The sequence below is a fragment of the Podarcis raffonei genome, chromosome Z, assembly GCF_027172205.1.
Source record: "Podarcis raffonei isolate rPodRaf1 chromosome Z, rPodRaf1.pri, whole genome shotgun sequence".
Taxonomy (NCBI): domain Eukaryota; kingdom Metazoa; phylum Chordata; class Lepidosauria; order Squamata; family Lacertidae; genus Podarcis; species Podarcis raffonei.
Genome location: NC_070621.1, coordinates 21,756,052 through 21,779,203, shown reverse-complemented (window position 1 = coordinate 21,779,203; position 23,152 = coordinate 21,756,052). Strand labels below are relative to the sequence as shown.

Here is a 23,152-nt window from a genome sequence, read left to right as displayed (position 1 = left end):
CTGTTGCAATAGATCACTAAAGATCAAGCTTACTAGCTACTTTGCTTCTCAATATTCTCTGATTGGCCTCTGTTATTTTCTCCTACCAATAGGGAACCTACGTAAGGACTCTATATGGTCTCTTGGATACCCCATAAGGGAAAAGGGCAGATTTTTGTTTACAACAACACATTACTTTTTTTTACATAAGTGTGATGGCCTGGGAATCTGATTCAGAGGCTGAACCAGAGGAATCCCAGCCTGCACAGGAGTCCCCGCCTCCAGGGCCAGCTGAGCCGGGACAGGGCCTTGAATCTGAAGCGCCTGCACCTGTGCCGGATCCTCAGGAGCAGACACCAGATGAATCCACTCTGGCTCCGGAGGTGATTGAGGACCCATTGCCTACAGGTGTGCCTCTCCCAGCCCTGTCAGGGGAAGGTGAGCCTCCCCCTGGGTCCAGTAACCCTCCAGCATCTCCTGAGCTGCAGAGGCTCAGGGCAGAGAGGTGGAGGGAACTGGGTTCTCTCAGGAGGAGTGCTCGCCTTAAGGCCAGGAGAGGTGGATCACCTGTGGGCCGGGACCACCCCTGGCCTCAGAGAAGATAAAGGCCAGTCAGCCCGGTCCCAGGTTTCGGGAGCAACATTGTTGGAAACCTGTTTCTGCCAGCACCCAGACCTGTTCTTCCAGAGTTCCCGTCCTTGCCCAGCTCCTCGCTTTGGACCCCGCTTCGCCCTTGGTGGACAGTCTCCAGACCCTCGACCCAGGACCGGACTCTGACCACGCCTCACGGTAACCTCCCCCCAGGACCAGCACAATAAGACATTTTAAGCTTAACTGTAAGCTTGAAAATATGAAGTTTGAACACATGGCATCAAGCATGTTCTTCTTACTTTCAGAAATCAAGCTATCTTTCCCTCCCCACCCCCCTCAGCTTTTAAGGGACAAGGGCTGGGCTCACTTTACTGTCTTCAAATTCAGTGTGGTCGTTCTTTTGCTTAATGTAGATCAAAGCTGGTTTGGGGTGGGAAATGCATCAAAACACAGTATTTCATAAGAGGAAACAGGATGAATGCACCACTTACTGAAGTGAGAGCTTGCTCTAGAAAGTGGGAGAAGAGGGTATGGAAGGGTCTGGTTGTGCATCTTGCTTGCCTTTGGTTTGGTATTGAATCCAATGAACATATTTTTACTTTTCTGAAGGGGTGGTAGTGGTGGAGAACATCAGAGGAGCCCTGCTGGATCAGACCAATGGCCCATCTAGTCCAGCATCCTGTTCTCACAGGGGCCAACCAGATGCCCCAAAGAGAAGCCCACAAACAGGACTTGAGCGCAATAGCCCTCTTCTAACCTGTGACTCCCTGGTGTTCAGAGGAACCGTAGAGGCAGAACACAGACCTTGTGACCAGAAGCTATTGATGGCCTTGACCTCTGTGAGCCTGTCTAATCCTATTCTAATGCCATCTGATTTGGTGATCACTATCACTACCTCTTGTGGGACTCCAGCTGCAACTGATCCCAGTTCTGAAGATCTAAACATGCATGTTTCTCAAACTAGTTTATATAACAATCTCTGAATGGTGTAAGATTCCAGGGGTTCCAGGCACTTACCCAGGGTTCATGGTTTTTTTGTTTTTTGTTTTGTTTTTTGGAATGAGGCACAGCAGAGGCCATGTAGTCTTTAAGATATATGGGTTTTTTTAACGCATACTGCATATACAATCTGAACCTTCAATGGAGGGGTTCAGAGCATTAACACCCCCAAGGGTCTTGTTTCTCCCATAGCCACAGCCTTGGATTCAAGCAGAGATCTAGCATGGCTCTCTCTCTCTGTCTCTGCTTGCTGATTTGCTTCTGGCCCACATCACTGCAACTCAGCTCTATATTCTGGCTTCGTCATTCTAACTAACCACAAGCTAGGGGAAGGCCCCCACCCATTTGCCATCTCACAAAGAGCCCCCTTTCTCTTCTCTTCTCTTCTCTTCTCTTAATGGCCCACCACCCAGGCTATAACCTCAACACACTTGCTGGATCCATGGATTAGAAGGATCTCGCATATAGCCTACTAGTCAAACTCATAGCACCATTCTTATCTTGGAGCTGTTCTTGGGGAATGGGGATGCGGGTATGGAAAAGCACCCAACAGAAGATTTAAACAAGTATGAGCAACAGTTTAAATCAGATCTTTCTCTTTTTTTTTTAAAAGCTTTTATTCAAATTTCAAAAATTGTATAAAAAACAATAAAAAACATAACAGAACAAAAAATACAAAAATACAAACAGACAAAAATAGAATCGAAAAACACCAAAAATAAATAAAACAAGTATACTTTCTATCTCTTATTTTCTTATAACTTACTTCCCCGACTTCCTCATACCTCCCCTTTCTGTATTCCAATTTCCAATTTGTTAATTCAGCAAATCCTTTCCCTAAATTTCAATTAATTTTTAAACTTTCGTTTCTTTTTACTTATCCATTACAGCTGAAAACCGCATAAGTGCTAAACCAGCGTCATACTAACATTCAATAATTTTACAATGTTTCTTAAGATAGTCCTTAAATTTCTTCCAATCTTCCTCCGCTGTCTCTCTCCCCTGGTCTCGAATTCTGCCAGTCATCTCTGCCAGTCCCATGTAATCAATCACCTTCATCTGCCATTCTTCCAAGGTGGGTAGGTCTTGTGTCTTCCAATACTTCGCGATGAGTATTCTTGCTGCTGTTGTAGCGTACATAAAGAAAGTTCTATCCTTCTTTGACACCAATTGGCCGACAATACCCAAGAGAAAGGCCTCTGGTTTCTTCGGGAAGGTATATTTAAATACCTTTTTCAGTTCATTATATATCATTTCCCAGAACGCCTTAATCTTCGGGCACGTCCACCAAAGGTGAAAGAATGTACCTTCATTTTCCTTGCATTTCCAACATTTATTATCAGACAAGTGGTAAATTTTTGCAAGCTTGACTGGGGTCATGTACCACCTATAAATCATTTTCATAATATTCTCTCTTAAGGCATTACATGCCGTAAATTTCATACCGGTGGTCCACAACCTTTCCCAGTCAGCAAACATAATGTTATGACCAATGTCTTGTGCCCACTTAATCATAGCTGACTTCACTGTTTCATCCTGCGTATTCCATTTCAACAGCAAGTTATACATTTTTGACAAATTTTTAGTATTGGGTTCTAACAGTTCTGTTTCCAATTTTGATTTTTCCACCTGAAAGCCAATTTTCCTGTCCAACTTATAAACCTCCATTATTTGATAATAATGAAGCCAGTCTCGCACTTTATCTTTTAATTTTTCAAAGCTCTGCAATTTCAATTTGTCCCCTTCTTGTTCCATAATTTCCCAGTACTTCGGCCATCTAGACTCCATGTTGAGCTTTTTCACAGCCTTTGCCTCCATTGGCGAAAGCCACCTAGGAGTTTTATTTTCCAGCAAATCTTTATATCTAACCCAGACATTATATAATGCTTTCCTGACAATATGGTTTTTAAAGGCTTTATGAGCTTTAACCTTGTCATACCACAAATATGCATGCCATCCGAAAATATTATTGAAACCTTCTAAATCCAAAATGTCAGTGTTCTCAAGAAGCAGCCAGTCCTTCAACCAGCAGAAAGCTGCCGATTCATAGTATAGTTTAAAGTCTGGCAGGGCAAATCCCCCTCTTTCCTTTACATCAGTTAAAATCTTAAATTTTATTCTGGGCTTCTTGCCCTGCCAGACAAATTTAGAAATATCCTTCTGCCACTTCTTGAAACAATCCATCTTGTCCACAATTTGTAATGTTTGGAATAAAAACAACATTCTAGGCAATACATTCATCTTTATAGCCGCAATTCGACCCATCAAGGAAAGCTTCAAATTTGACCAAATTTCCAAATCTTTTTTCACTTCAGCCCAACATTTCTCATAATTGTCTTTAAATAAGTTCACATTTTTAGCTGTCATATTAATGCCCAAATATTTCACTTTCTTAACCACAGTCAAACCTGTCTCATTCTGAAACCTCTCTTTTTCAATGGCTGTTAAATTTTTCTCTAATACCTTAGTTTTTGACTTATTCAGTTTAAATCCTGCTACTTGACCAAACTCTTGAATTAATTCTAGAACCCTTTTAGTACTAGATTCTGGCTCTTGTAAAGTAAGTACCAGATCATCTGCAAAAGCTCTCAATTTGTATTGTTTAACTCCGACCTGTATCCCTTTAACCAGCTGATCCTTTCTAATCGTATTCAGCAAGACCTCCAGGACTGATATAAAAAGTAATGGAGAGATTGGGCACCCCTGACATGTCCCTTTTTCTATCTTAAATTCTTCCGTAACCACATTGTTAACAATTAACTTTGCTTTTTGTTCGGAGTAAATTGCACCTATACCATTTTCAAACCCTTGGCCTACCCCCATCCCCCGGAGATTCTTTCTCATAAAACACCAAGAGATATTGTCATAAATCAGATCTTTCTCAAGGCTTTGTTCGCAAATTAAGCAGAGCAACCTGGCCTACAAGTGCCATAATCTGATCTATAGCCAGATCTACACACCTGAGTCATAATGTACCGTAATTTAAACCCTGGAGAGCTTTGCCATTTCCAAAATACAAAGCAACCCTTTGGAGTGCACTCAGATGGAACATTGCAGAACTTAATATATTTATCTGCCTGCACTGGAGTAACTGGAAACAGAAAACAAAACAAAGAGCCACTGACTGAATCAATTAATAGATTGCTTGCGGTGGAGTGGAGAGAAGTGGAACAGTCTGGCTTTCGTAGGGCTGTGGAAATGAGTGTATTCAAAGACAAATTGCTTAGCATGCCAGTGCAATGAGGCAGATCATGTTGTTGCAATGCCTCAAGACCACCTCTCTCCATATGAACCGTATCCATGCCCATATTGGTAAATATTGTAAAATCAGAGCACACCACAGTAATAGATAGCACAGAGATAGCAGGTTTTAAATGCAATCATGAATGTCCTGGAGATTTGTGGTGAGTGCTTGTAAGGTAGAGTGTGAGTAATATAACTGTTTTTGCACTTGGAAAAGGCAGTAGGAAGGGGCAGAGAGAGCTGTGAGCGGTTTTCTTTTGGGGGAAGGGTGTGCTGCCTTGTATGGCTGTTCTGAAAAATGTGTTTCCAGGGTAGGGCATAATCTTACCAACAAAGCCACATCAGCTCTTTCTTAACAGACAATTCAGATGATAAGAACAGGTAAGACTGAAGTCAAAATGGTCTACTGAGAAGAAGAAGGAAGCATTATAATTCTGAGAGGACCCCTGAGGTTGGTCAAAGTGCATTAAAAAAGAAGATTGTAAAACAAAACAAGTCACACATCAGTGAAGACTGAGCATGGGGAGTACATATGGAATGTTGACTGTCAGCTGTCAACTAGGATGGAATGGCCTGCTTGCAGCAATGATGAGCATAATAATTGAGAGTGACTCTTTGCCTTTGCTAATGCTTTACTTGCATACTTGCAAATAAAGCTAATATTACTGTAAGTGAGAGCCTGTGTGGTGTAGTGGTTGGAGTGTTGGACTGTGACCTGAGAGAGCAGGGGTTTGAATCCCCACTCAGCCATGAAGCTCACAGGGTGACCTTGGGCCAGTCACTGCTAGGATGGCTATGCTCAGGGTCCACAACTGGATGCAGTGATGCCTTAATACCAGTCCATCATCCCCCACACCAGTTGTTGGAAACCACAGGAGGGGAGAGTTGTTCTTGTGCTTGAGTCCTGCTTGTGAGTCTCCTGCAAGAGGCATCTGATTGGCTAGACTACATGGGCTGGACTATGAGGGCCACTTGCCTGATCCAGCAGGCTTTTTTTATGTTCTTATATAAGTCACCTTGAACTCCTTTGAAGAAAAAGTAGGATATAAATGCAACAAATAAATAAGTGTGCTCTCTCTCTCTTCTACAAGAAACCAAGCCTTGCTATGCTGACCTTGTAATTTCTGACTTCTTAGAAAAATGGTGAGCTTATAATGATATTCTTCTATGGCAGATTCATCTTAACACAATTCTGTAGGCATTTCTTTAATCATGCTGAATCCCATCCTTCACCGTGAAGCACCTTCTCACATCTCCATCACTGCATTGAAAAACCATTTCCAGGTTCTTTTTTATGCTTTCTCTTCTAATAAATGTGTAGCTGATGAAAGGGGATAGCTCCTGACAAGAAAAGATATACTGTGAATATCTGCCACACAGACTGGGAATTTCATCAAGGAGGAAAGAAATACAGGGCAGGGGGTGTTTTGGACAAGCTGCCCCCATTATGCCTCTTCCTGCAAGAACAAAGAAAGACTATTGATGCACAGCAGAAAGGAGTGGGGTCATAAATTAGTGGAGATAATTGGGAAAATAGAGGTTTACTGAACTAAGGATGTAGCGACATAGTGAGGGGGGTTGCAAATTTTCTGGCCGGTGGTGGAAAAAACTCCTGTGCCTTTAATACTGTAACAAGGGTTGGGGGATGGGGGAAATCAACTTGTTCAGTTTGGTCAATCTGTAAAATCCTTGAGGGTCCCTTTCAAACCTATGATCCTGTGTACCGTAGTTAAGGGTTGAATCTGTAAGAGACAACCAATTAGAATGAGGTTGTATCGTTGCTATAGAGACAAATGGGGGCAACCCCCCCCCATATCTGCTTGGAAGCAACATCGCCTTGTAGGGTAGGAGAACAAGAGCCACAGGGGTTTTTTGTGTTTCTGACTGATGCTGGAGACACAGAGTTGTGTCCTGCTTTTTGCTGGACTCAAAACTTGGGATTTGGGCTTTCTTGGAAACCTGATGGCAAAAACCAGATTGGCTGGAGTGCTAATGCTGTGGGTCCTTCTATCCTGTGCTTGTAACCTATTGCCTGTTATTCTCCATCCTAGGTGATGTGGCATCTAGCCAGGTGCCGTGCATAAAGGCCCACCCATTTGTCTCTATGGCAACTTCTGAGTATATGAAAATAACAGTACTTAACTGCCTGGCCCAGGCCATTACCTTACCAAATGAAGTGATTTGGCCAATTTAGCAGGCTTCCTTTTATACATTGTAGTCTCACAGGTACAGGATCACAGGTTTGGAAGGGACCAATAGTTATCACCTAGACTGACCCCTGAGATGCGGGTGGCGCTGTGGGTTAAAGCCTCAGCGCCTAGGACTTGCCGATCAAAAGGTCGGTGGTTCAAATCCCCGTGGCGGGGTGCGCTCCCGTTGCTCGGTCCCAGCGCCTGCCAACCTAGCAGTTCGAAAGCACCCTCGGGTGCAAGTAGATAAATAGGGACCGCTTACCAGCGGGAAGGTAAACGGCGTTCCGTGTGCTGTGCTGGCTCGCCAGATGCAGCTTGTCACGCTGGCCACGTGACCCGGAAGTGTCTCCGGACAGCACTGGCCCACGGCCTCTTGAGTGAGATGGGCGCACAACCCTAGAGTCTGGCAAGACTGGCCTGCACGGGCAGGGGTACCTTTACCTTTACCTTTAGACTGACCCCTTACTATGAGAACCTGCCTTATGCAAGCCCCAGACCATTGGTCCATCTATTGTTCTCAGGGAGTGGCAGCCGCTTTCCAGGATTTCAGGCAGTTGTCACTCCCAGCTCTACCTGGAGATGCCATCAGGGATTGAACCCAGGACCTCCTGCTTAAAAGACAGGTGTTGCTGCCAGTTAACTATGGCTGTTCCCCATCATCCTTTGGTAATGGGCACAGCTTCCAATGATTCACAGCCAAACTGATTCCAAGAACAATTCGCATTTTCTCCCTCTCTCCTGAATTGATGGAGAGATAAATGGGCAAGAACAAATAATGGGTTTTGCTTTGCCCAATAAACTGTGAAAGGGGCTGAACAAGTCCAATGATCTGTCAAATTTAAATATTCTTTAGGACACCCCATTGTATTATCCTTTATGACAAACCATTATATCATGGCAGATAATGAAATCATTTGAATAAATGCAACTCCTTTTTGTTAACTATACTCTTTGTGGAGGTTAAAATGTTCACAGTAATCTGTCAGTACAGTGAGTGACTGGCTGAGCATTAGAAGACTGAAAATTGAATAGTACCAGAATGGTACCTTTTAAGCTATTAAGCAGGTCTGCCGTTAGTCAAAGTATCATTGGTTTATTCAGGGTGAATAACAGTTCAGCGTGTACAATTTTTTTGTGATATTTCAAACCAGCTGAATTCTGTGACCTCTGAATTTTGCCTCCTCTAAAGGTGCTCTCAGGATAAAGATTGGGTAAAAGACCCAGCGGCTTTGCTGCTTTAACGGTGCAGCTGTGAAAAAGAGATATTACTTTGTGGAGATGGAATTTTCTTTACCCCGCAGTGTACAACCCTTAGTGTCAAAAGATTTTGGCCTGACTGCAGTTCCCACAGTCTATGTTGCAGAAACTGACATGTATTTTCAGGAGATCAGCAGGTTAATTTTTTTAGTTGATTGACTGAGCAGCAACTTTCTTACAGGCTGGCTCATTGATTAAGTTTAAATCCTTTCATATTAGCAGAATTCAAACACAGGTGACTTTTCAATAGGTTTACCTATGAGATTACCTTACCCCAGATACACCCACTCAGCCACTTCAATTGGCAGAAGGTGCAAATTGTTACAGGAGCCACAAATTAACCCATTCCACATTTGTAAGAATTCAACCTTTTAGTGTGGCAGTACCTACCCTTTGAAACTCCCTGCCTATTGATATATTTTCAGCGCCTGTTAAAATGATTTTTGTTTGCACAACCCTACCCAGAAGTTCAGAAAGTTGATACAAGTTTTAATCTAGTTTTAGTCCATTGTTTTAACCTTTTGAAAGTCTTAAATTATTGTTGTTAATTCTTCTTATTGATGGTTTTGTTGTGTTGTCTTTTGTGTGTGTGAACAGCTTCGAGGTTTTCTTTTACATCCAAGCAGTGTATATATTTTATCAAGCAAACAAACAAATATGGGAACCCTCCGCTTGCTTGCTGTGTTGCAAATAAATTTAAAATGGTACCCACTTAATGGAGACAAAGGGTGGACAGACACAGCAAATTGGTGAAAAAGAAGGTGAGGTTTTATTGCTGAGCAATAATGGACCCAGTTGGAATCCTTTCCAAAAGACTGGGACCCCAAAGCATTCAAGTTCTGAGATTATATACCTGAGTACAGCATCACAGATCATGAGACAATCATGAGACAATCACGAACGCCAGCAACAAATCACCAATAAGCGCATTCTGTCGGCTCCTGACCGCGCACAGAGTATAACTTCCAACTTCTGCTTTCTTTGTCTGTACAGTAAAAGTACAGTCTCACCTTTTCCCTAGTTGATGGAACAGGGAATCGAAACTTTAGCTAGGAGGGGATCTCCTGGCGCTAACTCCCCCATGCATCTGTTCATGTAGGGGTATTGTGGTCAGCCCTTCCTGTTTCGTGTCCAGAATTAGTCTGGATCTGAGGGGGAGAGATGTACCAGCATCTTCTGATTTATAGCTTCCCCTTTCTCTAGGGTGCAAAAAGCACTGGGGGAAAGGTCGAGCCACTTGCTGTCACACTAGGCAAAAAGCTTTTTTTTTAATATTTAAATGGATTATAAAAATCACTGTAAGCCCTGATTATGTGTGAGCATATGTGAATATATTGATTACTGATAACTGATTATATGAATAACTGATTATATGAAAAGCCTAAGAATAATAATCCTCTAGGGTCCTGCTTCAGCTGCACCCCACCAAACAACTACTAAAAGTTTACCAGTCAAGCCAGTTATAAACTTGCAGCCCTAATCTCATACCCTCCAACATCCTGGGAACCAAAATCGAGGTGCTTCTTTTTTTGGCCCCAAGCTCTTGCGCATGTCCAAGACCAAAAAATGAATGACTTTTGTTCTGGTGTACTGTGCAAGGCTGAAAGGGGAGTGTCTTCCAGTCCAGCACTCTGGTGCAAGCCAGCTGACTCATGCCAGAGAAAGTGTCTTTTAGTCTGGTGCTCTGGGTTGAGCCAGCTGACTCATGCCAGAGTGATGGATAAAAACAACAACAAAACGGGACAACCTGGGATCCAATACAGATTTCCCTTTGTGCCACTTTTCTAGGCATACATAGGTCTGAGCTTTCAAGTTCCATGTTTGAGCACTTTTCATTTTGCCCTGGTGCTTTCCCCACAAAGACACACTCTTTACCATCAAACAGCATTCTGCAGAAAATCCGAATTGCCATTCAGCATTTTATGAGGGGGTTTTCCAGGGAACCCTGGGGCAAGGGGAAAGCACTCGGACACAGCGCTTTCAAGCACAGACCTGTGACTAGAAAGCATGGGGTAACAGGAAAGTGTGGATGAGTCTCCATAGTTGTCAAGGCTGGAATGCTTCATAATATGTAGCCAATTTAGGACCATTTCAGGGTCCAATATGGAGGCAGTGTTCAAAAATCCTATTGTTCTAGGTGCATTTTGTGACAGGGAATTTCATTAGGGTGAGAGGTTACTGAGCTCTGGGCGCAGTACTGCACCTAAGATTTCAGATTAAAACTGCAGAGTGGAAGGAACGGAGGACCTTTTTCTGCCTCCCCACTTCCAGCTACTCTCTGAAGACTGGAGAAGAGACCCTCTTAAGAATATTAGGGGGAAGGCAGGGGAAGGACTAGACCCTGTGAAAAATGAACATAATATTTTAACTGCATTTCATTCATTTTCAGCTTTGTATTCTTGTTATAAAAAAGCGCACTTAGACATTCCATAACCTAGTTTTAAGGAGCCATTTAGCTCCTACCTTTCATATCTCAGTTTCTAACGTTGTATGGAGGCTCACACCCAGGGGTGCCAGCTTGGATAAAATATTGAGGGGGAGGGCAGGTAAGCCCCACACAGCATAATTGATCACAAGGCACACACCATTTGACATGCACCCATCAACTTGGGGGGTAGCCCCCTTAAATATTTTATTAGGGGACTGAAAGGATCAGCCCTTGCATTAATCTTCTAAGCATCAACGTAGGCTTGTCTGAAAATTGTTTTGGTTTAGCAGGCACCAAAAGCAGTATGGCATGATCACATCGTACATAGGAATTCATACTCAAACCTTTGGAACCAGGGCCTCCCAGGACTTCTGGAGCCAATGCACCATGACCCCAGGATGCTCTCCCTAGATCTCGTTGAGCTGTCCAAGTTCCCAAAAGATCTCGGAGCATCTGAGACCCAGTGTGCAACAAAGGCCCTGCTTCCCAAGTGAGCCCCAGAACTTAAATGCTCTTTTTGTGCCAAGTTCTCTTGGTGCAAAAACAGTGTTCAAACCAGAGCTTTCCAAACTTTTTAGATATGCATCATTTTGCGACACAATCTAGTTTTACTAGCAAGTTAGAGGTTAAACTAACCGCTTTCCAGCCCTGGGAGGAGCACAGGGAGCAATCATGCAACACACCTACACATTGCAGCTGACACACTAATGTGTCGAGACACACAGTTTGGAAAGCTCTGATTTAAACTCTCTGCCTTGCTTGCATTTAACATGTGCAATTTCAACCAGTGGCTTTCAACTGCGTATGTGCACAAAATGTGATCGTACTATACAGTGAAGTACGTCTCTTTGCGCATCTAGTGAAGGCAGCTTATGCCAGCAGCTTTAGGTACCTCCTTCTGCAGTCACAGGCCCATCAATCCACACAAAAAAATTGGACCACCGACTGCCAATTTTCTGCAGCTTCCTGTCTACTTTCCACACCCACAAATGCTTTCAGACCTGGTGATGTGGCTGTTTCGGGCTCCTAGCAAACACAAGCCCAAGGGACCAGCAACTGTCAGCAGGCAACAGGGGTGATCTGTGCAATCAATAGAATTATTTTGCCCTCCAGCTTCACAGCAGGTTGCTTTTGTCTGGAAATCACATTAATGTCTTCCTCATGGTGCAACAGTGGGTGACAGCATTACAGGAGGCTGGAGGCAGTTAGTGTGGTGTGTCATAGCAGGAGTTATTCTGAACACCATCCTCTCAAGAATTTCTTTTATGTAAGGTATAAGACCTTATGTCTACTATATACATTATGAAGGTGCTTTTTGGAATTCAGACCATGGCCTCAGCCCATATTTAAAAAGGTTGAAAATTGCCAATAGCTACTCAAAACAACCTCTGCTGGTTTCTGAAACACCCTCTTGTGCAGTTAGATTTGATACACAGTAGAGAGCTATCAATTATATGATCAACGCAGTTTATATCAATTTCCCATTTAAGAAGCAGAAACGTTGAATCATTGCATGATTCTGCAAGAGAGTGATTTTCCAGTTAAGGCTTGTGTTGTCAGATGTTTCTCATGGGTGAAGTATGGAGGAAAGATCACAGGATGATTAAGCTACAGTGCAACTCCCAACCTTTCCCCTTGCCATCTGCACAGTTGGAACAGATCCTTTTTGTCAAAGATATGATTTTCTTCTAAATGAACAGCTAGGATCTTGGGTCATTCTGTTTTTTGGAGCAAAGTGAAGATGGAAGTCATTCATCTGACACATGCCTGCTATGACGCCTGCCTAAACTTCTGCACAAAAGTAAAAATTTGTGCCCCTTGGGGAGGTGCAGATCACTTTCCCCTGGGACCTTCCTCTCTTCTCTCATATCTGGCTCTATAGACAATTTCATAGTGCAGAATTCCACAACTCAGTTCCTACAACTTCAATCAATGGAACTGGAACTCCTACAGGTGCCACATAATCCCTGTTTTGCATTTGTAAGAACTTGATCTTTTAATGAGGCAGCACCTAATTTGGAACTCCCTGCCTATTAATATCAGATGGGTGCCTTCATTGTACTCTATTTGGTGCCTGCTAAAAAAACCTTTTTAGATAAGCCTATCCAGCGGTTTAGAAAGCTGATGCGAGTTTCAACCTGGTTTTAGTCTATTGCAGTTCTTTTTTTTAGGAAAAAAAGATGGCAATTCTCACCATGTTGTTGAAACAGTAAGTGCCACACTTTTGGGGGGGTGCTGGTACTGTGTACCCTTGAGTACCCCCAGAAAAAACCACCAGTCTATCGTTATTTTAACTTTTCATAAGTCTTACATTATTGTTGTTAATTGTCTTGGTGAGAATTTTGTTTTATCATTTTTGTAAACTGTCTCTCTCTCCCCAAGCCCCACATCAAGTTTATACATTTTATGAAATAAAGAGCTTCTCCCCATCTTCTTCAGACTGGGAAGGGGACTGTAGCCTGCAACATTAGCCTTTGTGACTGGCAAGCAGTAGAAAGCCTTTTGACTGGCCCAACATGTTGCATGTTCAGACCCAGAGACCTCCCCCCTATATAAATTCACACATGACTCAGATTTTAGTTTTTGGCAGAATTTAGGCCACAACTTTGTTGATTACAGCAAGTGAGTGGTTGTATAGGCTCTGGTTCGACTAGCTCCCCCCACTCTTGCAGGCAGCGCTGACCCTGGGCACCACATAGGTCAGCCAAGGGTGAACACCTGGGAAGGTGAAAAGCCGCGGACAGACTCCGTTCACCACCCAGATGCCCCCCTGGACTCAGGTACAGGCACAACCCCCTCTCAGGGGTTGACCAAACCAGTTGAGTCCCTGGATTCCTTTAATGGAATACCCTTTACACAGGGATGGCGAGAGCCCATCCCTATCACCTGAACTAGAGCCTATCCGCCACACGAGCCCCGTGCTCACCACCAACCACTCAGACCTGTAACCAATCCCTTAACTCTGCTGACACGGAGGTCAGCCAAAAATCATTCCCAATTACAGATGAACCCCATCAAGCCTGTAAAGGGACGCAACACAGAAGGTAATGCCTGGGTGACGGATCACCGTCCCGCCCAAGGTCAGAACCTTCTTGGCCACTGCACTCTGCACGCGCCTCCTGGCCCTCTCGGTGGCAGCTGGGCATCGGCTTCCTTGACACGCACGTCGCTGCAACAGCTGCAACCAAAAGATTTTGAGTCCAGGAAGAGCTGCCTTCAACTCCTCCAAGTCCTCCTGCATGCGGGTCTGCAGGCTCAAGCTGGGAGCTTCTGGCAAATCGTTCTCGCCGAGCTGCACCACCATCGCCGCAGGCGTGCCTTCCACAGACACCTTGTTCTGCACCGTTGGGAGAAGCTCATCCCAATGCATTCCTCGTCTGGACACCCAGGAGACACACATGTGGTCGGGGAGCCCGAGACTGCGTCCAAATCTCTGCACCTCTTAGCCCTGCGTTTGGAGTAACGACTCCTCTGCCACTTGCCACCAGATGAAGGGACTCTAGGCACTGGGAGATACTCCTCCGAAGCCAGGGAGAAGAGTTGGTGGAAGAAGATTGGAGGAAATTTAAAATTTATTTACAGAAGCAGTGTAAAATGTATGAATGCTGATGACATTGAAATGAAATGAAGGGGTTTTAGTGACGAGAGTGAAAGTTTGAAATTATAAATTTGGGAGGTAGGATACTTAAGGACAAAGTGGTAGGATATGAATTTGCTGAACCAACTGTCAAAAAGGGATACAAAAAAGGGAGATGTGAGGAAGTCAGGAAAATAAGTTAATCAATGTTGAATAATTAGAAAAGAGTGACTTGTGTTTTTTCTTATTTTACTTCTGTGTGTTGACTGGTGTTTTTTTTCTTTTTTTCTTTTTTCTTTTTTCTTTTTTAGGTTAAATGTTTGTATTTTAGGTATTTTATGTATTGTGAAATCTTGGTTTTGTGCTTTTATTGTCCTTTGTTTGGTGATGTCTTTCCTTATTGTTAAATTTAATAAAATAAAATAAAATAAAAGATACTCCTCCGAAGACTGGACACTGAGCGCTTCCCTCGAAGGAACAGACCGGACCTGCACAGAACTAAAAATATGTGAGGAGCTTGGCTGGGGGAAAATCCCATCTCCCACATGCTGTGCAGGCTGAAGCCCCGAGCTCCCAGAACCTGGGGGTGCTGACTGCAAACGAGGCAGCCCTGACCGAAAGGCACCATAGTGCCCATACTCCTAGGACGACCCCTAGGACTAGCTGGGACTTGTATTCTGGAAGGCTGAAATTGGGACAGCAAAGCCCCAGAAGGATCGTAAACCTCACCCCCTTCACTCACATCCGAAGGACCATGATCCTCAAAAATATTAGAGGATGTAGAGGGGCCGGGCTGAACATCGGGCTGCCTCCCAAATTGCTGGGCCAGTGACTCAAGTTCTGTATTGAAGCAAGCCATGGCAGCCAATATTGGCTATAATTGCACTCAAGCGATCCAGCATAGGCTGATGAACTGCAGGGGCTGGCACAGAACACAGTGACTGAGAGGGACCTCTAATGACCCTCTTAGAAGGGAGAGCAGGACTGGGATTCCTTTTAATAGGCATTGCGATCCTTTCTTCTTGCTTAGGGGCACTAATTACAATCACACAAAAGGACCCAGGCCTTGAAATGGTGCTCCAGCCTCAACAAGATGGCACTCCCGCCAAGGCAAAATAACGCTCCCACAAAAAACTAGTCAGGAACGAACCTATCCCTGCTATCTAAAATGGCAGCCAGAATGAAACGGGGATTTCCCCCCACCCTTAACAAGTACCCAACTAAGCTAAAACAAAAGGGGCACAATCAAGACAAGGAGAGGGAACTCTTGCTGCAATGAAACCAATAAAGGACTTAACAAGCGCTAATAGAGCAGCAATCGCAATTGCCCAAAGTCGTATATTAAGAACAAAGCTGTTGCCGGAGCCGGAACACCAGCCGTTGCAATTTGAGGGAGCGATAAACAGGCAGTGGCAAGCTCCACAATGAGAGCTCCGGGGGCTGGAGCCCCAGAGGGGCAAAGCTCCCCTAGAAGGAAGGGAAAGGGACGGAAAGGGGAAGAGGACAACTCAAAAAGGAACAATAAAAGGCAATAACGAAAAGGGGGAATTAAAAAAATGGAAAGAAATCACCAAGACGATCCCATCGAAGGTAAGTCTCTTGGCTGCACAGAGGACACGCTGTTAGCTTGTTCTGAATGCACGAGCCAAAAGAGAAAGCTCTGGGTCACGTGCATAGGTATAAACAGGTCCCTCGATCCATTTGGACTGCGCCCCATTGGTCAGATTGAACCCAACATCGAGGGACCTACCAATCAGGGACCTACCAAACCAAACCAACCCACCCACAACACAGGAGGTTGGTCTCCAGGTCTCACCACAACACGTGCCCTCTTTTAGGGAGGACACAATTTATAAATACTTAAGCCTTTCGTCTTTATTTGCTTAACAAGTCAGAACTCCTCTAATGCTGTTCATTTGACTCTAAACTCCAGGTCAAGTCTCTGACTAGGTATGTGCACCAAATTCATGGTTGTTTTTTTTGGGGGGGGGTTGAAATTGCTTATGTAAAGCACAATGTAATTCACAATTTTGTGCCCTTATTGAAGCAAGCACACATTGAGTGGAATTCAGTGAATGTTCTTGGGATTACAATGCCCTGGACCATATTCTTTTCTAAATAGTTAAAACTTTTTTCCTGTAATAATAAAACCTACTAGGTTAGCTTCCCTTTGCGCATATCTGATCTCAGTAGTAAGACTTCACAAAATTACGTAAACCGAAACAGGCACTGAAGTTTTCAAAAACAATGAAATCTTGTTAAAGAGAATCAAAATGCTGCACAAGAAAGTGGGTTGGGCTCAATAATTCACAATAAAATGGATGAAGTAACATGACATCATCAATTACATCGCTAGCTGTAACTTCTGGTACAAAAAAAGTCTTGTACCTTTGGCCAGTGCCTTTTTTCCTGGCAGTTCTCAATGATACGCAGTAGTGGTACATTTCCACCATAAATTGGTAAAACTTCATGTTGCAAAAAAGCACTGCCTTTGACCAATGAGGCCAGAAGGCCAAGGCATACTTGTTATCAGCTAATTGAGAAGCTGGCTGTCCCTGGGCTGCTGTTAATTATAGATGGCACATGGAGCAGGAATCAATTAACTAGCTATTAGGGTAGAGGTCCATCTGGAAGGAAGTATACAATGCTATGCTTGAATGAGAATGGGGGGGCAGTGCTGTTTCCTGGAAAGTGAGTCATCAACTTGCATTAATGGAAATTCCTGAGCTAGTTAATAATTCACAGACAGCACAATATCATTTGAACTAACTAGTCGCTTATTCACATGCAGGTCCTAGTGACATTTAAGCAGCTTCCTAAATTGCAGGGGCGGTTGTACTGTTGGTTCAATTCAAAAGCCCATCTTAGTCCAGCGGTCAACAGCAAGCAGCCAGATGCCACTTTGGAGAGGCTCGGGAATTGGACATAGAAGCAACAGCCTGTCTTCAAAACTTCTCCGGTGTTTAGAAGTTCCACCGCCATCCTCCTTTTTGAAATCAGGTTGGGTAGGAATGTGGGAGCAACTTGGTTTGATTCACAATGGGTAAAGGTATTAGAAAAGAGGTTAAAGCTCTGTCCCAATATCTTGGAACAAAGAGAACCATGTATAGACTTGAGCAGCTTTGGGGAAAGGTGGGATATAAATGCAATGAGTTAATTAATTATAGAGCCAATGTGGTGTAGTTGTTAGAGATTTCTGCATTGCAGGGGGTTGGACTAGATGACCCTCAGGGTCTCTTCCAACACTATGATTCTATGATTCTATCTCACTTGGTATAAGGCAACTTCTTGTGGATTCCCACTCTAAATTTCTGAAGTGCCTCTTTCATGCTGCACTTTTCTCTCCTGCAGTTTCTCTCTGCTTGAATTTACCCTTTCCAAGTTATCCGACTCAGCTTCCAAGAGAATCTCCATTTGTTTCAGGAGAGGGTTTCGAGAAATCTTGTGATTGGTGTAATTTTAACAAGGGAGATGAAGGTGTCGTGCTGAACTCCACAGACATAGTGATTCCTTATTGGAAAGAGGAATGCACCCTAGTTTTGACATGATTTGGCTTATTTTCCTGTAATGCTGGTTGAATTACTCATCAAGATGATACAAACCGTTCGCTTCGCTCTCTGTGACTGCGAGTATATGATTGCTTGCTTAGTAGTTACATGAGTGGATGACTGTGAAATGTTCACATGGGTCCTTTAAAAATTCATCAGATGTCGCTATCAAATCTGGCTGCAAAAGGAGGAGTAGAAAAAATGTGTAAAAGGCAGAAGGACACCGAGACAGGGAAGAGGCATCTTATTGCCAATATTATTTCTTAGCAATTATTGCCAATATTATTTCTTGGTTACTCTTCAGAAGCAGAAGCAGAAGCAACTTTATACTCTAATTTGCTCTCTTCAGAATCCCAGAAAAGCAGGAAGAATAACAGAGTGATTGAAAGTACAACATATTCTGTTCTGAAGTGCTACTCACAGACAAGCCACAGGCTCCAAGCTTAGGGCAAACCTGGATGAGATGATGGTGGGAGATCAGATCTTCCATAGTTTTATAAGGATAAATGCAGCTGTCTAGGCTGTCATTCAGATCAAGGTATGGATCAATATATCTCTATCTCTATCTATTGTTATAGATTTGGGGTAGGGAAATTCCCAGACATAGCCAGGATTCGCTCGTTGAAAATGGCATCCTAGCAGAATTTTCGGAAAGCGGTTAAAATGTCCCAAAAAACCTGGGCATAAGTGTTGATTTAGCAAAAAACAACTGTTGTGTCTGGATTTTCACTTTTTTGAAATATGGCAACCCTAATTTTTTTTTTTGGGGGGGGACTCCCTAAACCAGGGATGGTGGGAATTGTAGTTCAAAAACAGCTGGAGACCCAAGTTTGGAAAGCCCTACACTAAACCCTGGAAATCAACAAATGCTAGGATTTTGATTATTTGGGATGTGAAGGTAGAACAGAAGCTGCAGAGGAATTCCTGGGCTAGTCTATGCAAAATGACCTGACCAGGCTAGGGTCATTAAGGAATAATAGAGGGCCTTTGAGGGCCATTGGCAATGCTAGAGAACCGGTCTTCCCCCTTGCCCTGAGGTGTGAACAGAGACAAGGGTTTGGAAGGTTGTCAGGGTAACTGGGTATGAGGTGACAGGAAAAGAGAGTTTCGAGCAAGGGTTGCTGGGAGAAGAAAGAAGAAGGTCTGGGATCCACCTTGGGCAGGCTGGAGAGATGCCTTGGACTCTGGGGGTGCACTGCTGTGGGGGACAAGCCCTTCCATGCAGACTGAAGGTGTAATTTGCTCCTAGACCTTCTCTCGAGGAAACAGAGATCCCACTCCTGACACCAGTGTTACAAAAGTATTACTGAGCGGTGGCAAGACTCCAGGGGGTTCCAGGCACTCACCCAGGGTCTGTGTTCCTTTGGAGAATTGAGACATGGCAGAGACTGTCATAGCTTTGAGAAAAATGGTTTAGTCACCTATTTACACCTGCAGTCTGCATGGAGGGAGTCCAGATCTTACATGGTCCTCTGCATACAGCCAGTCCATGACAGATCAGGGGTGAACGAAGGCGTCGTTACACCCGGGGCGGGGCATCATTACGTAGGGCGCATGCGCGGTGTCACTACATATGATGCATGCACTGTACGTAGAGATGCCGCACATGCGCTGTACATAGTGGTTTGCTGGCGCCAGCGTTCCAGCGCCGTACAGATGGTGCCGGGATCCTCTGCTCGTGGGTGCAGTGTGATGGCTGCTCACACCACCGCGCCCGGGCTGGGGCGGCAGGGCAAGCACCCCACGGGGTGCCTTCTTGCCACCCTCCCAGATGTGGAATCTGGGGCACACCACCACCCTGCCCCCCTGTTGCGATGCCACTGTGACAGATATAAATGCAGTAAATTAATTTTTCTGGAAAATTATATGTTCATAGAGCTGACAACTAAAACATGAAAGGGGATAATGCTCTCTCATGCACTTTGCATGAACATCTTCATAAGGCTGCGAAATGACAAAGTATCTCTGTCCAAATATTTAATTGTAGAAAGATTGTTCAGATTAGGAGGGTTTGGCACAAACTCCAGTTCTGTATTTTGGGAGCCTCAGAGACTCCTCATGAAGAACATATTGAGGGGAATCGGGCAGGGTAGCCATGTTATCACCAAGGTATGCGGTGCCCACACCCCCACTGCCAGCCCATCATGTGAAACAGCTATATGCACATATATGTCATATGAGCACATAGAGCTCTTCCACGTGAGGGTGTATCCTGGCCCAGCCAGGATCCCTCACATGGAAAAGCTGTGTATGTACATCATTATAGTGTTATGAGTTTGGATGGCAGGGTGGGGGCAGTAGGCTGCATGCAGAGACTCTTCTGATTCCTGGAGTAGGCAAGTTTCTTGGTGAGGTGATAACCCTAGGTCAGGCATAGGCAAACTCAGCCCTCCAGACGTTTTGAGACTATAATTCCCATCATCCCTGACCACTGGTTCTATTAGCTAGGGATGATGGGAGTTGTAGTCCCAAAACATATGGAGGGCCGAGTTTGCCTATGCCTGCCCTAGGTAATGGTACATTAAGGGAAGAAAGGAAGTGATTGTGTGCCAGACAGCAAATAAGTGGGCCGAATCCCTCAACTTACTGGGAGTTAGAAAGACAGAGTCGAGAGTTGAGTTGTGTGAACTGGAAGCTGGCAAGGTTGCAGGCTGGGCAGCTGGGAGACAGGGCTATGCCTGGTTTCTCTTGGAGTCCAGGGATGTGGCTATGGGAGAAGCAAGACTTTTTTGGTTGCTAATCCTGCAAGCTCCTCCATTGTAGGCTCAGGTTGTATATATGTGTAAATAAACCATATATCCCAATGAAAACACAGTCTCCACTGTCCCTCATTTGAAAGGAAGCATGAACCCTGCGTAAGTGCCTGGAACCCCTGGAATCTTGCACTGCTTGAAGTTTGGGGTGGCATGCAATAATATGTTCATAGGGACCATATGCATGCTTGTCATATGTGCACATCAGCTTTCCTGAAAGCCCAGCTCCACCAGGCATCCCCTGCCCCTAAACTGGGCCAGCTGGTCAGTATATAAACACAACTGTTTAAGGACTGGATTTCCACCCCCCCCCTTCCCTTCCCTCCCTGCTCCCTTTTCTTTGTGTGTCATGCCTTTTAAAGGTTGCAAGTCTGTGGACAGGGAATTTCCTGTTTGGATTATAGGTAAGCTTCTGCAGGTACAAATGCTCCAAATAAATAAATAACATGGAACCAGACTATTGATCCATCCAGCTCAGTGATACTGACTGCCAGCAGTTCTCTCAGGCAGGGGACATTCCCAGCTCTACCATTTGGGGACTGAACCTGGACCTTCTGCATGCAAAGGAGAAGTTTTAGATGCTCTACCTTAGAGCTACAGCCGTTCCCTGTCTTTAAACTTTCAATGACCTTTAAGACTCTTATGCCACATGTATGAATGTTCCACCCCTTAATTCAAGTGCAAACCATGTTTTTATCATTTAATACGTACAGTGGTACCTCGGGTTAAGAACTTAATTTGTTCTGGAGGTCCGTTCTTAACCTGAAACTGTTCTTAACCTGAGGTACCACTTTAGCTAATGGGGCCTCCTGCTGCCGCTCAATTTCTGTTCTCATCCTGAAGCAAAGTTCTTAACCCGAGGTACTATTTCTGGGTTAGTGGAGTCTGTAACCTGAAGCGTCTGCAACCTGAAGCGTCTGTAACCTGAGGTAGCGCTGTTATTGAAATAAACAATTTTGTTACCCTGTCAGTACTTTCCTTGTAGGTGTCATTAGACCCATCTCTCTTGTAGTTTGGGACCTTCTGATCACACTTACAACATTCAAATCTGAGGTTATCCTGGACTGCAGGGTCCTGAATTCATCTCTGATGTGCAGCCCTAGCTACACCTCTCACAGCGTGACCAACACACAAGAGGGAGGTCTCAGCAGGCTCAGAGGAGCTCTAAGGTTTGCAGAAGTACAGCAGAGAGAGAGAGAGAGAGAGAGAGAGAGAGAGAGAGAGAGAGAGAGAGAATGAATAATATTCCTAAGCAGCAGTGGCAATGCTAAAACAGCCAATGTGAATTAAGAGTCCATAGAATACCAGAAAACTGGCAGTGGTAGAGAGGATTGTGGCATATTGCGATGTTGGTGGAGCATGGCTGGCTGTCTTCCTGTAACAGTAAGCACACACATGCATACATCATTTTATTGTACTTATGCTGTACTTATGCCGCCTTTCAATAGTAAAACCATGATCAAGGTGGCTTGCAACATGAAAAATATACAAAACACAATAAACATAACGCACTGCAACGTTTCGTTACAGGTCTCACTCGCAATGCTCTGTTATTCTGTGCAGAGAATAAGTACAGCACATACCTATCCCTAGTGTCGTTTACTCAAGGACTAAAAGTGTAGCTTCTTCAAAAAAGCTTTTCAAAAGCCTCTTGAGGAAAACTTTCCAAAGGCACTCTCTTTTAATGCAACGCTTTAAGGACCCGACAAAAGGACAATGATTTCATGTGCTTGGCAAATGGGGGAAGGAAGGAGGATGAGATGCCTTAATAATGGAATCCCCTTACATGATCACCCTTCTTATTTAGAGAGAGTCTTCCTTAGCAGTGCATTTCTCTTATTCTTAGAGGCAATCAGTCCCAAGAACAAGTTGCTGCCTCCGTGAGAAAATCTTGGCTACAACTCCATTAAGCCCCAACCAGAATGGCTGGGATGGTAGACAATATCTGGGGGCCCAGGAAAAGGTAAAAAGGTAAAGGATCCCTGGACGGTTAAGGCCAGTCAAAGGTGACTATGGGGTTGTGGCACTCATCTTGCTTTCAGGCCAAGGGAGCCAGTGTTTTGTCCATAGACAGCTTTCCGGGTCATGTGGCCAGCAGGACTAAATTGCTTCTGGTGCAACAGAACACTGTGACAGAAGCCAGAGCGCACAAAAATGCCATTTACTTTCCCCCACACAGTGGTACCTATTTATCTACTTGCACTGGCATGCTTTCGAGCTGCTAGGTTGGCAGGATCTGGGACAGAGCAATGGGAGCTCACTTCATCGTGTGGATTCAAACCCCCGACCTTCTGATCAGGAAGCCCAAGAGGCTAGGTGTTTTAGACCACAGCGTCACCCACATCCCAGGAAGGACTAGCCAGTGAGACCCCCATTCTGGAAGGGGGCTTCAGCAGGTAAATATGAACCATCAGCTTTCCCTGCTCCCAAATAAATACATCTTGCAATAAGATTATTCCTCAAAGAAATGGCAGGGGAAGTTCCAGGTTCTACTTGGTGCAGCTTAGGTTGCCAGACCCACCCTGTGAGTGAGAACTCCTGGATTTTTATTTATTAATTACAAGACTGTGTGGGCAGCTTGTGAG

The 23,152-nt window shown here is 44.4% G+C and overlaps 1 protein-coding gene across 1 annotated transcript in view; it reads right to left on the bottom strand.

The window, feature by feature from the left end:
- Positions 1-14,059, bottom strand: part of LOC128406959 (G-protein coupled receptor 83-like) — a 47,557-nt gene extending 33,498 nt beyond the window's left edge. The window contains exon 1 of the mRNA XM_053374858.1: positions 13,757-14,059. Within this exon, the coding sequence (XP_053230833.1) occupies positions 13,757-14,059 (303 nt within the window). The remainder of the gene's footprint in view (positions 1-13,756) is intronic.
- Between the last annotated feature and the right edge of the window lie 9,093 nt (positions 14,060-23,152).